We start from the raw sequence: 18,230 nt of genomic DNA, 5'->3' as shown, positions 1-18,230 counted from the left end.
GGGTTACTCCATGGAGCTCTTTACACATACCGTCCCTGGCTTAGAAAGTGAAGCAGTTAACAGTCCATGCCCATTACAAATTGAATCTGACATGGAGTGCACTGACGCACAGCCACAGCCAGACTACTATGCTGGTCCTTTGACTCAGACCACAACATTGCCCTCGCAGGGTGCTGATCAAGAATCAGACCCTGATGAGACTATGTTGCCCCATCACGAACGCTATACCACCGAACGACACGGTGACACAGACGAAGTTGCGCAGGAGGTACAAGAAGAGTTATTAGATGACCCAGTTCTTGACCCCGATTGGCAGCCATTGGGGGAACAGGGTGCAGGCGGCAGCAGTTCTGAAGCAGAGGAGGAGGAGGGGCCGCAGCAGGCATCAACATCGCCACAGGTTCCATCTGCCGGGCCCGTATCTTGCCCAAAACGCGTGGCAAAGCCAAAACCTGGTGGAGGACAGCGTGGCCATCCGGTTAAAGCTCAGTCTGCAATGCCTGAAAAGGTATCCGATGCTAGAAAGAGTGCAGTCTGGCATTTTTTTAAACAACATCCAATTGATCAGCGCAAAGTCATCTGTCAAAAATGTTCTACTTCCTTAAGCAGAGGTCAGAATCTGAAAAGTCTCAATACTAGTTGCATGCATAGACATTTAACCACCATGCATTTGAAAGCTTGGACTAACTACCAAACGTCCCTTAAGGTTGTTGCACCCTCGGCCAATGAAGCTAGTCATCAACGCAACATCCCTTCCGGCAGTGTAGGACCACCATTTAGCGCACCACCTGCTGTATCTGTGCAGGTATCTTTGCCAGGCCAAAGCAGTCAGGGTCAGGGAATCACCAGTTTCGTAGTAGGAAACACTGCATCTAGGGCACCGGCGGCAACAATACCATCTCCCACCGTCTCTCAGTCTGCCATGTCCACCGGCACCCCCGCTAGTTCCACGATCTCCATCTCTCCAGTCCAGCTCACCCTACATGAGACTATGGTTAGAAAAAGGAAATACTTAGCCTCGCATCCGCGTACACAGGGTTTGAACGCCCACATAGCTAGACTAATCTCGTTAGAGATGATGCCCTACCGGTTAGTTGAAAGCGAAGCTTTCAAAGACCTGATGGACTACGCTGTACCACGCTACGAGCTACCCAGTCGACACTTTTTTTCCAGAAAAGCCATCCCAGCCCTCCACCAGCATGTTAAAGAGCGCATCGTCCATGCACTCAGGCAATCTGTGAGCACAAAGGTGCACCTGACAACAGATGCATGGACCAGTAGGCATGGCCAGGGACGTTACGTGTCCATCACGGCACACTGGGTAGATGTGGTGGATTCAGGGTCCACAGGGGACAGCAAGTTTGGGACAGTTCTGCCTAGCCCACGGTCTAGTAAACAGTTGTCTGTAGCCGTTCGCACCCCCTCCTCCTCCTCCTCCTCCTCGTCCTCCTGCAGAAGCAAGAGCTCGTCCACAGACCGCAGTCGCACAAACACTCCATCCGCACCTGCCACTGTTGCACACCAGGTCTCCCATTATGGGGCAGCTACTGGCATACGTCAGCAGGCTGTATTGGCTATGAAGTGTTTGGGCGACAATAGACACACCGCGGAAGTTCTGTCCGAGTTCTTGCAGCAAGAAACGCAGTCGTGGCTGGGCACTGTAGATCTTGAGGCAGGCAAGGTAGTGAGTGATAACGGAAGGAATTTCATGGCTGCCATCTCCCTTTCCCAACTGAAACACATTCCTTGCCTGGCTCACACCTTAAACCTGGTGGTGCAGTGCTTCCTGAAAAGTTATCCGGGGTTATCCGACCTGCTCCTCAAAGTGCGTGGACTTTGCGCACATATCCGCCGTTCGCCTGTACACTCCAGCCGTATGCAGACCTATCAGCGTTCTTTGAACCTTCCCCAGCATCGCCTAATCATAGACGTTGCAACAAGGTGGAACTCAACACTGCACATGCTTCAGAGACTGTGCGAACAGAGGCGGGCTGTTATGTTTTTGTGGGAGGATACACATACACGGGCAGGCAGTAGGATGGCAGACATGGAGTTGTCAGGTGTGCAGTGGTCGAAGATTCAAGACATGTGTCAAGTCCTTCAGTGTTTTGAGGAATGCACACGGCTGGTTAGTGCAGACAACGCCATAATAAGCATGAGCATCCCCCTAATGCGTCTGCTGATGCAAAGTTTGACGCACATAAAGGATCAGGCGTCTGCACCAGAGGAAGAGGAAAGCCTTGATGACAGTCAGCGATTGTCTGGTCAGGGCAGTGTACATGACGAGGTACCGGGCGAAGAGGAGGTGGAGGATGAGGAGGATGATGGGGATGAGTATATTTTTAATGAGGAAGCTTTCCCGGGGGCACGGGAAATTGGTGGCGTGGCAAGGCCGGGTTCTGGTTTTTTGAGGGACACAAGTGACGTAGATTTGCCTGCAACTGCCCCTCAACCAAGCACAACCGCAGATTTGACAACGGGAACTTTGGCCCACATGGCGGATTATGCCTTGCGTATCCTCAAAAGGGACACACGCATTACAAAAATGATGAACGATGACGATTACTGGTTGGCCTGCCTCCTTGATCCTCGCTATAAAGGCAAATTGCAAAATATTATGCCACATGAGAACTTGGAACTAATATTAGCAACAAAACAATCAACTCTTGTTGACCGTTTGCTTCTGGCATTCCCTGCACACAGCGCCCGTGATCGTTCTCACACGAGCTCCAGGGGCCAGCAGACCAGAGGTGTTAGAGGGGCAGAAATCAGAAGTGGCGTTGGCCAGAGGGGTTTTCTGACCAGGTTGTGGAGTGATTTTTCTATGACCGCAGACAGGACAGGTACTGCAGCATCAATTCAAAGTGACAGGAGACAACATTTGTCCAGTATGGTTACAAACTATTTTTCATCCCTTATCGACGTTCTCCCTCAACCGTCATTCCCATTTGATTACTGGGCATCCAAATTAGACACCTGGCCAGAATTGGCAGAATATGCATTGCAGGAGCTTGCTTGCCCGGCAGCTAGTGTCCTATCAGAAAGAGTATTCAGTGCTGCAGGTTCAATACTAACAGAAAAAAGGACTCGTCTGGCTACCCAAAATGTAGATGATCTAACCTTCATTAAAATGAACCACAACTGGATTTCAAAATCTTTTGCCCCACCCTGCCCGGCTGACACCTAGCTTTCCTATGAAAAGGTCTTGCCTGTGGACTATTCTGAATGACTTTTCCAATCTCGTAATTTTCTTCACCTGATTGTCCAGCATACGACATGTTTCCACCTCACGAAATGGCCAAACTCCCCACACGGGGCCGTGCTATCGCCACTTTGCGCTTGGACCCTTGAGAGTGCTGTTTGTCTGAAGAGGTGGGTGTGGCCGCTTTTGGTCGACGGCACTGCCACTGGGTCCCTCATAGTACAATAAAGTGTCTCTGGCGGTGGTGGTGCGCACCCAACATCAGACACACCGTTGTAATATGAGGGGCCCTGTGCCTGTACCGCCGGCCACAAGACAGTTCCCCCCCCCAGCTCAAACAGTGCTCTACCACTAGCAAAATTATCTCTCACAGCTTCACCAATGTGTAGTCTAGGCGCTGACATCCTTCAATGCCTGGCACTGACAATACCATTGTTTTGACATTTTTGTTATGTTAGGCCTTCGAAGCCTGTCTGCGGTCCCTTCTTTCTACAACTACTACACTGACCAGGCCACTGCTGGCCGTGTTACCCTGGAACCAATTTAAAAGTGCCTACAGTCAGCCCAATTTTGTTATGTTAGGCCTTCGAAGACTGTCTGCCGTCACTCCTTCCACTAGACTTCCACTGACCATACACTGCTGCCCATGTACCCCTGGAACCAATTTAAAGTGCCTACAGCCAGCCCAATTTTGTTATGTTAGGCCTTGGAAGCCTGTCTGCGGTCACTCCTTCCACTAGACTTCCACTGACCAGACCACTGCTGCCCGTGTACCCCTGGAACCAATTTAAAAGTGCCTACAGCCAGCCCAAGTTTGTTATGTTAGGCCTTCGAAGCCTGTCTGCGGTCACTCCTTCCACTAGACTTCCACTGACCAGACCACTGCTGCCCGTGTACCCCTGGAACCAATTTAAAAGTGCCTACAGCCAGCCCAAGTTTGTTATGTTAGGCCTTCGAAGCCTGTCTGCGGTCACTCCTTCCACTAGACTTCCACTGACCATACACTGCTGCCCATGTACCCCTGGAACCAATTTAAAGTGCCTACAGCCAGCCCAATTTTGTTATGTTAGGCCTTGGAAGCCTGTCTGCGGTCACTCCTTCCACTAGACTTCCACTGACCAGACCACTGCTGCCCGTGTACCCCTGGAACCAATTTAAAAGTGCCTACAGCCAGCCCAAGTTTGTTATGTTAGGCCTTCGAAGCCTGTCTGCGGTCACTCCTTCCACTAGACTTCCACTGACCATACACTGCTGCCCATGTACCCCTGGAACCAATTTAAAGTGCCTACAGCCAGCCCAATTTTGTTATGTTAGGCCTTGGAAGCCTGTCTGCGGTCACTCCTTCCACTAGACTTCCACTGACCAGGGCACTGCTGCCCGTGTACCCCTGGAACCAATTTAAAATTGCCTACAGCCATGTGTTATTATTTTAGGCCTTCGATGCCTGTCTGTGGTCACTCCTTCCACTAGGCCTCCACTGACCACACCACTGCTGCCCGTGTACCCCTGGAACCAATTTAAAATTGCCTACAGCCATGTTTTATTATTTTAGGCCTTCGATGCCTGTCTGCGGTCACTCCTTCCACTAGGCCTCCACTGACCACACCACTGCTGCCCGTGTACCCCTGGAACCAATTTAAAATTGCCTACAGCCAGCCCAATTTTTTTATTTTAGGCCTTCGATGCCTGTCTGCGGTCCATTCTTTCAACTACTACTACACTGACCAGGGCACTGCTGCCCGTGTACCCCTGGAACCAATTTAAAATTGCCTACAGCCATGTGTTATTATTTTAGGCCTTCGATGCCTGTCTGTGGTCACTCCTTCCACTAGGCCTCCACTGACCACACCACTGCTGCCCGTGTACCCCTGGAACCAATTTAAAATTGCCTACAGCCATGTTTTATTATTTTAGGCCTTCGATGCCTGTCTGCGGTCACTCCTTCCACTAGGCCTCCACTGACCACACCACTGCTGCCCGTGTACCCCTGGAACCAATTTAAAATTGCCTACAGCCAGCCCAATTTTTTTATTTTAGGCCTTCGATGCCTGTCTGCGGTCCATTCTTTCAACTACTACTACACTGACCAGGGCACTGCTGCCCGTGTACCCCTGGAACCAATTTAAAATTGCCTACAGCCATGTGCTATTATTTTAGGCCTTCGATGCCTGTCTGCGGTCACTCCTTCCACTAGGCCTCCACTGACCACACCACTGCTGCCCGTGTACCCCTGGAACCAATTTAAAATTGCCTACAGCCAGCCCAATTTTTTTATTTTAGGCCTTCGATGCCTGTCTGCGGTCCATTCTTTCAACTACTATTACACTGACCAGGGCACTGCTGCCCGTGTACCCCTGGAACCAATTTAAAATTGCCTACAGCCATGTGTTATTATTTTAGGCCTTCGATGCCTGTCTGTGGTCACTCCTTCCACTAGGCCTCCACTGACCACACCACTGCTGCCCGTGTACCCCTGGAACCAATTTAAAATTGCCTACAGCCATGTTTTATTATTTTAGGCCTTCGATGCCTGTCTGCGGTCACTCCTTCCACTAGGCCTCCACTGACCACACCACTGCTGCCCGTGTACCCCTGGAACCAATTTAAAATTGCCTACAGCCAGCCCAATTTTTTTATTCTAGGCCTTCGATGCCTGTCTGCGGTCCATTCTTTCAACTACTATTACACTGACCAGGGCACTGCTGCCCGTGTACCCCTGGAACCAATTTAAAATTGCCTACAGCCATGTGTTATTATTTTAGGCCTTCGATGCCTGTCTGTGGTCACTCCTTCCACTAGGCCTCCACTGACCACACCACTGCTGCCCGTGTACCCCTGGAACCAATTTAAAATTGCCTACAGCCAGCCCAATTTTTTTATTTTAGGCCTTCGATGCCTGTCTGCGGTCCATTCTTTCAACTACTACTACACTGACCAGGGCACTGCTGCCCAAGTACCCCTGGAACCAATTTAAAATTGACTACAGCCATGTGTTAATATTTTAGGCCTTCGATGCCTGTCTGCGGTCACTCCTTCCACTAGGCCTCCACTGACCACACCACTGCTGCCCGTGTACCCCTGGAACCAATTTAAAATTGCCTACAGCCAGCCCAATTTTTTTATTTTAGGCCTTCGATGCCTGTCTGCGGTCCATTCTTTCAACTACTACTACACTGACCAGGGCACTGCTGCCCAAGTACCCCTGGAACCAATTTAAAATTGACTACAGCCATGTGTTAATATTTTAGGCCTTCGATGCCTGTCTGCGGTCACTCCTTCCACTAGGCCTCCACTGACCACACCACTGCTGCCCGTGTACCCCTGGAACCAATTTAAAATTGCCTACAGCCAGCCCAATTTTTTTATTTTAGGCCTTCGATGCCTGTCTGCGGTCCATTCTTTCAACTACTACTACACTGACCAGGGCACTGCTGCCCGTGTACCCCTGGAACCAATTTAAAATTGCCTACAGCCATGTGCTATTATTTTAGGCCTTCGATGCCTGTCTGCGGTCACTCCTTCCACTAGGCCTCCACTGACCACACCACTGCTGCCCGTGTACCCCTGGAACCAATTTAAAATTGCCTACAGCCAGCCCAATTTTTTTATTTTAGGCCTTCGATGCCTGTCTGCGGTCCATTCTTTCAACTACTATTACACTGACCAGGGCACTGCTGCCCGTGTACCCCTGGAACCAATTTAAAATTGCCTACAGCCATGTGTTATTATTTTAGGCCTTCGATGCCTGTCTGTGGTCACTCCTTCCACTAGGCCTCCACTGACCACACCACTGCTGCCCGTGTACCCCTGGAACCAATTTAAAATTGCCTACAGCCATGTTTTATTATTTTAGGCCTTCGATGCCTGTCTGCGGTCACTCCTTCCACTAGGCCTCCACTGACCACACCACTGCTGCCCGTGTACCCCTGGAACCAATTTAAAATTGCCTACAGCCAGCCCAATTTTTTTATTTTAGGCCTTCGATGCCTGTCTGCGGTCCATTCTTTCAACTACTATTACACTGACCAGGGCACTGCTGCCCGTGTACCCCTGGAACCAATTTAAAATTGCCTACAGCCATGTGTTATTATTTTAGGCCTTCGATGCCTGTCTGTGGTCACTCCTTCCACTAGGCCTCCACTGACCACACCACTGCTGCCCGTGTACCCCTGGAACCAATTTAAAATTGCCTACAGCCAGCCCAATTTTTTTATTTTAGGCCTTCGATGCCTGTCTGCGGTCCATTCTTTCAACTACTACTACACTGACCAGGGCACTGCTGCCCAAGTACCCCTGGAACCAATTTAAAATTGACTACAGCCATGTGTTAATATTTTAGGCCTTCGATGCCTGTCTGTGGTCACTCCTTCCACTAGGCCTCCACTGACCACACCACTGCTGCCCGTGTACCCCTGGAACCAATTTAAAATTGCCTACAGCCATGTGTTATTATTTTAGGCCTTCGATGCCTGTCTGCGGTCACTCCTTCCACTAGGCCTCCACTGACCACACCACTGCTGCCCGTGTACCCCTGGAACCAATTTAAAATTGCATACAGCCAGCCCAATTTTTTTATTTTAGGCCTTTGATGCCTGTCTGCGGTCCATTCTTTCAACTACTACTACACTGACCAGGGCACTGCTGCCCGTGTACCCATGGAACCAATTTAAAATTGCCTACAGCCATGTGTTATTATTTTAGGCCTTCGATGCCTGTCTGCGGTCACTCCTTCCACTAGGCCTCCACTGACCACACCACTGCTGCCCGTGTACCCCTGGAACCAATTTAAAATTGCCTACAGCCATGTGTTATTATTTTAGGCCTTCGATGCCTGTCTGCGGTCACTCCTTCCACTAGGCCTCCACTGACCACACCACTGCTGCCCGTGTACCCCTGGAACCAATTTAAAATTGCCTACAGCCATGTGTTATTATTTTCGGCCTTCGATGCCTGTCTGCGGTCACTCCTTCCACTAGGCCTCCACTGACCACACCACTGCTGCCCGTGTACCCCTGGAACCAATTTAAAATTGCCTACAGCCAGCCCAATTTTTTTATTTTAGGCCTTCGATGCCTGTCTGCGGTCCATTCTTTCAACTACTACTACACTGACCAGGGCACTGCTGCCCGTGTACCCCTGGAACCAATTTAAAATTGCCTACAGCCATGTGTTATTATTTTAGGCCTTCGATGCCTGTCTGTGGTCACTCCTTCCACTAGGCCTCCACTGACCTGTCTACTGCGGCCCGTGTACCCCTTGAACCAACCTAATAAAATATTTAAAAAATTAATTTGATTATAAAAAATAAGATCGTGTTGAGATCTCAAATGCAGACATTTTAACAATCAAAACAAACACACAACAAATATCTGGAACTGTACTACAAAGGTCCAACAGCTACAATTTCTTTCTCCTGCAAGAAGTTAACTGAAAGTTTTTTGGAGTTGTTAACACAGATATGGCATCCACCGAGTGTTGTCCTGTCGCGTCTCCTTTAAATTATTTCCAATAAGATGTTAAACTATTAATTTAATAAAATCAATAATTAAAAAAATTATTGAGTAAGTCAAAAGCACATTGCAAATAAACATTAATTACAAATCAAGAAGCATGGCGCGTCCGAGGGTGAGTAGATACCGAATAAGAATATAATCACCCTCGGACGCGCAATGCTTATTTACAACAGCCTTCCTTCCTAAGAATCAGCCCTTCCGTGGTGTAGAGAGAGGTTGTTGTTACACTCCAAGGTGTTCCCCAGGTTGCCTTTCCTGAGCTTCGATCTTCCGGCTCTCGTTTAGTAGCTGTTGGAAACTACGCTGCATTAGGCCTACTAATTGTGTATGGGTGAAACAGTGGCGCATCTGCGGTCCCTCCTTCCACTAGGCCTCCACTGACCTGTCTACTGCGGCCCGTGTACCCCTTGAACCAACCTAATAAAATATTTAAAAAATTAATTTGATTATAAAAAATAAGATCGTGTTGAGATCTCAAATGCAGACATTTTAACAATCAAAACAAACACACAACAAATATCTGGAACTGTACTACAAAGGTCCAACAGCTACAATTTCTTTCTCCTGCAAGAAGTTAACTGAAAGTTTTTTGGAGTTGTTAACACAGATATGGCATCCACCGAGTGTTGTCCTGTCGCGTCTCCTTTAAATTATTTCCAATAAGATGTTAAACTATTAATTTAATAAAATCAATAATTAAAAAAATAATTGAGTAAGTCAAAAGCACATTGCAAATAAACATTAATTACAAATCAAGAAGCATGGCGCGTCCGAGGGTGAGTAGATACCGAATAAGAATATAATCACCCTCGGACGCGCAATGCTTATTTACAACAGCCTTCCTTCCTAAGAATCAGCCCTTCCGTGGTGTAGAGAGAGGTTGTGTTACACTCCAAGGTGTTCCCCAGGTTGCCTTTCCTGAGCTTCGATCTTCCGGCTCTCGTTTAGTAGCTGTTGGAAACTACGCTGCATTAGGCCTACTAATTGTGTATGGGGTGTAGAGACAGGTTGTGTTACACTCCAAGGTTTTCACCAGGTTGCCTTTCCTGAGCTTCGATCTTCATGCTCTCGTTTAGTAGGTGTCGGAAAGTAGGCTGCATTAGGCCTACAAATTGGGTATGGGGTGGAGAGAGATGGTGTGTTACACTCCAAGGTGTTCCCCAGGTTTCCTTGCCATTGCTTCGGTCTTCCGACTCTCGTTTAGTAGTTGTAGAAAAGTACACAGCATTAGGCCTACAAAATGGGTATGGGGTGGAGAGAGATGGTGTGTTACACTCCAAGGTGTTCCCCAGGTTGCCTTTCCTGAGCTTCGATCTTCATGCTCTCGTTTAGTAGGTGTCGGAAAGTAGGCTGCATTAGGCCTACAAATTGGGTATGGGGTGGAGAGAGATGGTGTGTTACACTCCAAGGTGTTCCCCAGGTTTCCTTGCCATTGCTTCGGTCTTCCGACTCTCGTTTAGTAGTTGTAGAAAAGTACACAGCATTAGGCCTACAAAATGGGTATGGGGTGGAGAGAGATGGTGTGTTACACTCCAAGGTGTTCCCCAGGTTGCCTTTCCTGAGCTTCTATCTTCAGGCTCTCATTAAATTGTGGTTAAATGGAACAACTGCATTTGGCGTACTAGTTGGTTTGGGGCCTACTATCGGTGTCTGCCACTCCTTGCTGTTCTCCTGGTTTCCTGTCCTGAAATACCATTTTCAGCCTCTCGTTAAGTAGTTGTTAATGTTAGACTGCATTTGGCCTACTAGTTGGGTTGGGGCCTACTATCGGTGTCTGCCACTCCTTGCTGTTCTCCTCCACTGAACAAAGCTGTGCCGCCTGTTTACTACGGTTGCCAATTTTGAACTGCATTTCGACTACTTACTGATTTGGCCCTACTCTCTGTGTCAGCCTCTCATTCCAGTTGTCCTCCACTGCAATGCCCCCTGGTTATTCCTGTGTTACCAATTTTGAACTGCATTTAGCCAACTTTATTCTTTGGGTCTATATCTGTGTTTCCTCCTCATCCTGCCCATTGCCCAGCCAGTGATAGATGAGTCTGCTGGTACATTGACCCATAACGCAACATTCCCCGTGCACGCTACACAACAACATTGTGACCCTGCTGAAAGTCAGGTTGCTCTTCCCGCATACCATACCACCTTACACGGGGACAAAGAGGAAGGTGCAGATGAAAGTGCAGGTTCCTTCATCAGGTGGGGGGAGGAATACTAGTTGGCGACGTCACTGGCACAGGGCCTCTCATAGTACGCAAAAGTGTTGCTGCCGGTGGGAGGCACCCCCGCCGTGCAAACACACCGCTGTACTTTGAGGGGCCCTGTGCCAGTGCCAATGCCAACGAGTGGGCCCCCCCTGCTTGCTCAGGTTCACAGCACTTGCAAAGTTGAAATACTTACCTCTCCCTGCTCCACTGCCGTGACGTGGTCCAGATTTCCTGGGCCCACTAATTACTTGAACCAGCCCTACCCCCCACAACTTTAGCCAAATGACCCCCAATTTCAAATGCCTTCCAATTATTATAAGGTAAATTACGCTTGACAAGCTTCATTAAGAAGAATGGATGGTTTTGACATTAAAATGGGCACTCTAGGTGTTTTCCTGGCCCCCACTCACTGCCGACTATGCTGCCCCATTGACTTGCATTGGGTTTCGTGTTTCGGTCGATCCCGACTTTACGTCATAATCGGCCGATTTCACTCGACCCGACTTTGGACATAGTCGGGTTTCGCAAAACCCGGCTCGACTCTAAAAAGGTCAAGGTCGCTCAACTCTAGTCAGGATGGCTCACTGTACACTGGTTTCAGGGTTGTTGCACTAGACAGGAGATCCATCACAGATCAGCACAGAGGATCGCCTCAGCCGGCCATGCAAATGTGGGTTTTGTTTCCAGCTTACTATTTTTTACTGAACAAATTCTAGGATTTTAAATAATGCCAGTCTATCACATTCCCTTGTTTACATGAAGATGACACAAAGAAGCGATAGAAATAGAAACCATCAAACCTAGTAAAGCTCTTCTGCCTCTTATTTATATGGAAGCTTCTTCTTTTAAATACCGCATTTCCATCGGTGCCAGCCTTGTCTACAGTGGCAGCTTTAGGCCGGAGTCACACTATAGCAAGATACGGCCGAGTCTCGCAGGTTAAAACCAAGCTCTGGCACCGGCACTCCGGAGCGGAGCGTGCGGCTCCATGTATTACTATGCGGCTGTACACTCCGCTCCGGAGTGCCGGTGCCAGAGCTTGGTTTTAACCTGCGAGACTCGGCCATATCTCGCTGTGTGTGACTCCGGCCTTATAGTGATGTTTTATCAGAAGCTAAAGGTCAGCAATACTCCAAGGTTCAAAAACAAAACCGGGATAATTTATAGAAAGCAAGTATTAAAAGAGCTTGTTCAGGACTATTTTTTTTTACTATGGGCCTGAAAAGGCAACTATCTGACTGTTCTACCCGGTGAAGGCTCTGAGCGGTCACTGACCTCTCCTGCTGGTAATCCAGCTGCTACATGTGAACAGAGCAGCTCTTCTTCTTCTGGGCTGTTCTGTCAATGTGGACTGCTGACGTCATGTTTATTGACAGCTGCTCTGTCAACATGACGTCAGCGTAAGCTGCTGAATCTTTGACCACTTTGTGCCAGTAGAGATTGGTGCTGGGCACAACAGTCAGGTGGTCAGTAACTATTTGCTTGTTAGTTCTTAGGCCAATATTAAAAAAAAATAATTTGTCCTGGATAAACCCTTTAAACGTATTGTGCTGCCACTACAATGAAAGCCCAGCGACTAAGAAACAATTAACTTCATTCCAGCCGGCAGCCTCGGGCTTTCAGTCATGGAGGCGCGGCTGGCACAGCTTCAGGCACCACTCTGTACACACAAGCAGACACTGACTGACAGCCGGCTCTGTACTGATGCACTGCTGAGGCGGCTGTCAGTCAGTGTGGGGACATGGTTGTAGCTCACTATGTACTGAGTGATGACTGAAGCCATGCCTCTACTAATGAAAGGTGGAGGCTACCAGGAGGAATAAAATTCACTTCCTCCCAGTGGCTTTAGAATGCTATTAACCTGCAGATTAACCCCATATTTGCAGGGTAATAGTGTTTAGGTACATTATAGATTCCAATTAAATTAAAAAAAAGAAGAAAGAAAAAGAAATTTTAATAATTGTGAGAGCAGCAGCAGTAATAAAAGAGCAAACCCTGACCACGTTTGTATATGCGGCAGGTCCTCTTTAAAGCAGAATCAACCGACTATCTAAGATAAATGAGGTTGACCTAACATTTCCTTGATGAAATTGTAGATTTTAAGGCCAATCCTTTATTATAATGAGGATAAGAAACTGGTAGCTTGCATCAGCTTATTCACTTCCTTTCACTGAAACATGCAAGCTCACTAATACAGTGAGCATACAAATGTGCAGCGCCCCAAAGTCCTGGTCGTTGCAGTAATGTTATTTTTCCACCAGGAGGAGTGATGTTACATCTGAAGGCAATGAAGGAGATCTTCTGTCCAGGTATCACAACCACAAAACACACTTCACACTCCAGTCCGCCAGGGGGAGCCATGCTTCTATCTACTAGGGCACTCCTCATACTTGGGTAAAACTGGTGGGTTGGTTAGGAAGTTAGACAGTCTACCCCAACCGAGTTTCGCAGAGGCTGGTTGGAGTGGGTTCCAGCCAGCTCCAGACTGTGGCCTGCGGGAGGCGAGGGTACACGGAGCTGCACCTGCATCCCATGCGGCAGCATCCCAAGAAAGAGACATTGAAAGGAATTGTGTTGCAGTGAGTGAGAAACGAAGTCATAGCAAAAGGAGAGTAACATCAGAGGGAGACCAGCTAGAAGCAGGCTGCCTGCTTCTGAAGCGCAGTACCGGTAGCCAGAACACCGAGGGAGTAAGGATCTCTATCCTTTACTTCAAAGACTGGCAGGACAGTTGATTCCATGTTGGCTGCCCGACCATATACCCTGGAGGCACGGTGGCAACTTGTGGGGGCCGGGACGTCTCTGGGGTCCCTATAAAAAGCCTCAGGCCACCAGTCATACGGGTTTGTTCTATCCATCAGGGGGACAGAGGAAGAGACTTAACATCTGCAATAGTTGTGAGGACTTTACCGAGTTGCTCAGCAGGGAGGTACTACAACACTCAGGCGCTAGAGGAAGGCTATTGAATTCCACCTGGATAAGGGGACTCTGGATTTGCCTTCAGACCGGCCGGACTCTGCCTACCCTGTGGTCTGTACCCTGGACTGTGGATGCTGAAGCCTTCAGTAAAGGTAAAGAGACTGCAACCTTGTGTCCTCGTTATTCACTGCGCCTTGCATCATCCACCATCCACCATCTACACTCTGGAAAGCCCTGGGGATACACTTCACCTGTGGGAAGGTATACCATCTAGCTGCCATAACACCACCCCAGCGGACCCCTAAGCAGCGTCGGTCACCCTGACCGAATACCACAGGTGGCGTCACGAACATTATCCCTTTAAAAACCTTTCCCCCAATTTATCAACGGACGTTCCCCTAGGGCCACGGACCGGGTCAGCCACCGTGACATCCCCACTGAGAACAGAAGGGCCTGGTACCAAGTAACCCCTAGCTCCTGGGGGCGCTTCATATGTATATGAAGAGGTTGGGTAGGGGGTAACTATAAGCAGGACATGGGTTGATCTGATGTAGCTACCAGGAGGGCAGAGTGTGTGGTCGCCCCGGGCACCATGCTCAGTGGGGTCACCAGGAGCTACGCTACCCTTAACTGTATCGGCGTGCTTACAGAAAACTTTTGACCTCTGTCATTGCCAACAAAGGATATATAACAAAATATTGAGATTAACTTTTGTTAATAACCAAATACTTATTTTCCACCATAATTTGCAAAATAAATCTTGCCAAATCAGACAAGGTGATTTTCTGGATTTGTTTCCTCATTTTGACTCATAGTTGTGGTCTACCTATGATGTCAATTGCAGGCCTCTCTCATCTTTGTAAAGTGGGACAACTTGCACAATTAGTGGCTGACTAAATACTTTTTTCCCCACTGTATGTGTCGTTGTTGTAATCTCTCTACACAAGTCATGGCTGGAAGAAGTTGTCATGTCGGTCTGGGCCAGAAGGAAAAGATGAAAAATTGATGACTCAATCAGAAAGAATGTCAGCTGTAAGTTACTTTATATAACTGTTGTAAGATGGCCGCCGGACAAGTCTTCGAGGGGAGATGTGTATTATCGAGGTTGGTAACTTTGGTGATGTAAGACCGGGAAAGCAGTTTCCAGCATGTATAGTGCTGAGAGAGTTAATAAGTAATATCAGAGCCAGGCTTACGAGCAGTCAGAGAGATGGGGGAGACTGGCTGCTCACATATCCCCATCCCGGAGCTTAGTACGGCAGATAAAATAGAAGACCAGTTGTCTCGTTCAAGGTCTATGTGTGGAGGTGTGCAGACTTCCAGTGTTGGTCCTGTTTAAAGTGGACATTTTTCTGCAACCTCCTCCTGTGCCTACCTCAAGCATAACCGAACGAGTAGAAACCCTACACCTTACTGTAATTACTTGTATGTTCCGTAGTACTGGTATATACAACAATATGTCACCATATGGTGGTAATATCAGTGTGCCATCATAGTTGTAATCAGGGTTACCGGTTAGGGGCCCACTCAGATGTTGTGCTCCTCCCCGAGCTGAACTCCTAGCTACGCCTCTGATTTGACAGCTGTCTAATATGTATGGCTGGAAAGAACATATTTACTTTGATCACCACAGGCCCCAAAATGTCAGTGTGCCCTGACATCTGCCCTGGTCTGAATTTTTATAAAAAAAATATTTACATAGACATAAAATCCTTAAAGGGGTTGTCCTATGAAACAAGTACATTTAAATCACTAGATCTTGGAGTAAAAAAAAAAATTCCACAGTTGGATGTGTTATAAAAATGTTCCTGTGCTGAGATAATCTTATAAATGTGACCCTGCTGTGTACTGTGTAATGGCTGTGTCTGACTGTGCCAGAACATGGTCTGATCATACCAAAGCTCCTGGGCGGGGGGGTAAGCAAAAGAGAATATACAGGTATTACAGCATAGCATCACTGCTGATTCTGTTTGTAAGCTAAAAGCTTTCCCTGCCTGTTTTTAAACAATGTTTTACCTCACAGAAAGAATCAGCCTCATTCCCATGTTGTCCTGTCTGTATACTTTTTTGCTTTCCCCCCTGCCCAGGAGATGTGGTACAATCAGACCATGTTCCTGCACAGTTAGACACAGCCATTACACAGTACACAGCAGGGGCACATTTATAAGATTATCCCATCACAGGAGCATTATTTTAAACACATCCAATTGTGAAACGTATTATTATTCTAAGATGTATTAATTAAAATGAACTTTCTTAGTCGGACAAACCCTTGATGATCTAAGGTAAGAAGAATGGATAATGGCAAGAAGATTTTCCAAAACATAAATACATTCAACACATTTCTGAAAGGCAACAGATTCTTGTCGTTGTTTACTGTACAGATTGCCAGATTACATGACACAGTAAAGGCCATTGTTACGGATCCATCTGATACTCACAGTCTGATACTTGTGTGGGAGGATATCTAATCCGCGTCATTGCGAAGATGAAAAATATGACAACAGGCCAAAAGATGAGGACCACAGACCATACCTAAAATACAAGGAAATAAAACCAATCAGGACTGGACAAAGTGATAGAGACAGTATGAAGTATACAAAAAGAACAATTGTTAAAGACTTAACTTCTCTTGCATGTTATGATTTAAAGGGAAACTGTGAGGTGAAAAAAATGCTATTAACCTGCAGATATGGGGTTAATCCGAAGTATAAAAGCTTTCTGAATCTGCCCTGTGCTGGCACTTAGACCCCAAATACTGCCAGGAAATTAACTTTATTCCTCCCGGAAGTGTTTGGGTTTCAGCCATAGTGGCAGTGCCATCACAAATTCAGTCACCGCTCTATGTATAGAGAGTGACGGCTGTAACTGAGCCCCTGGTACTGACTGACAGCCAGCCCTAATGCTGAGCTGCTGTCAGTCAGTCCTGAGGGCGCGGTCACTGCCACCACTCTATACACAGAATGGTGACTGAAGCTGCGCCTGGCCCATCCCCGTGACTGAAACCCAAACACTGCCAGGGGGGGAATAAAGTTCACTTCCTCCCGGCAGTGGGGGTCTAACTGTGGGAGCTGGGCAGGTTCATAATGCTATTAACCTTCAGATTAACCCCATATGTGCAGGTTAATAGCGGATTTTTTCACGCGACAGGTTCCCTTTAACAGGTTTATAACAGATAAAAGCTGCTTGCTGCCAGTAATCAGATACACTAAAGGACTGATTGAAATTCATTAAAACTGTATTTTTATCAACATTAAAAGTGGCTATCCGGTCACAAGGATAGGACATCAATATCAGATGGGTGGGGATCCGGCACCCGACTCCCCCACTGGTAATCTGTTATAAACTAAGGCAGCGGCTGGATGGATGGATGGAAACATGTTGAATAGAGCATTGTGCACATTTCTCACTGTTTTCATGTTAGTGATTGGAATCATTCATTGTGTTCATCCAGACACTGAAAGCTTCTTTTAACAAAGGTGTAATGTTAAAGGGCCCCAAACTTCGGAAAGCATGAATCAGACACTGGCGGCACAATTGCAGATATAGATTTGTTACTCTGAAGTGACGTTTCAGAAAAATCTTACTTTGAAAGACCTTCCAGGGACTCCCCAGGTCTAACTGAAGACTGACAAGTCTCTCCCTATGTATCTAAATAGGAAGAAACCTATCAATCTAAGGGATCGGGGTGAGGAGAAGCTGTCAAGGGACCTGGTTTGGACTAGGCCATGCCTGTTTTGTTAAAGTAGCAGCATGAATCTGATGGCCGGTTAGCGCTCAGACAGACTCCAGGATTGCTGAGTATTATACTGTAGTTCAGTGAGTATTTTTGACACAGTATCACAGTTAGGTAAATAGCATTAAAATCTAGTTAGGCTTCCTTACTTGAGCAGCAGCCACAGGGAAAAAGATGAACTTATATCCTCCCTGAAGCCACTCCCTTTCAATCCTCACTGCTGTGCTGAGAGCGATTAGACCGGGTCACACTTGCGAGTGCAATGCGAGAAACTTGCGCGAGTCTCTCTCATCAATACCCGGCGCTGCCGCCGGCACTCAGGACCGGAGTGTGCGGTTGCATGTATTTCTATGTAGCTGAATGCTCTGGTCCTGAGTGCTGGAGGCAGTGCCAGGTATTGCACTCGCAAGTGTGGCCTCGTCCTTACTTTCATCACTCACTTCTCAGTGAGCGTGTTGTAATCATGCCCCTGCACATTGATTGACAGCTTGCTCTCCAGCGTGTGTAGTGTTTGTAGCTTGTGTGCAGAGCAGGCCGCTGACGAGTGATTACACCCATTGCTTCAATGACTGGGAGCAAGCAGCTACAGGGAGGATATAAGTTCATTTTCTCTCTGCAGCCGTTGCTCCAGTAAGGCACCCTACCAGGATTTTAAT

The 18,230-nt window shown here is 47.6% G+C and overlaps 1 protein-coding gene across 1 annotated transcript in view; it reads right to left on the bottom strand.

Annotated features, from left to right (window-relative positions):
* Positions 1 to 18,230, bottom strand: part of ABCA12 (ATP binding cassette subfamily A member 12) — a 253,565-nt gene that overhangs the window by 215,073 nt on the left and 20,262 nt on the right. The window contains exon 2 of the mRNA XM_069735561.1: positions 16,280 to 16,373. Coding sequence (XP_069591662.1) covers positions 16,280 to 16,373 — 94 coding nt within the window. The remainder of the gene's footprint in view (positions 1 to 16,279; positions 16,374 to 18,230) is intronic.

The sequence above is a fragment of the Ranitomeya imitator genome, chromosome 7 (assembly GCF_032444005.1).
Source record: "Ranitomeya imitator isolate aRanImi1 chromosome 7, aRanImi1.pri, whole genome shotgun sequence".
NCBI lineage: Eukaryota > Metazoa > Chordata > Amphibia > Anura > Dendrobatidae > Ranitomeya > Ranitomeya imitator.
This window is presented reverse-complemented; position numbering and strand designations above follow the sequence as displayed.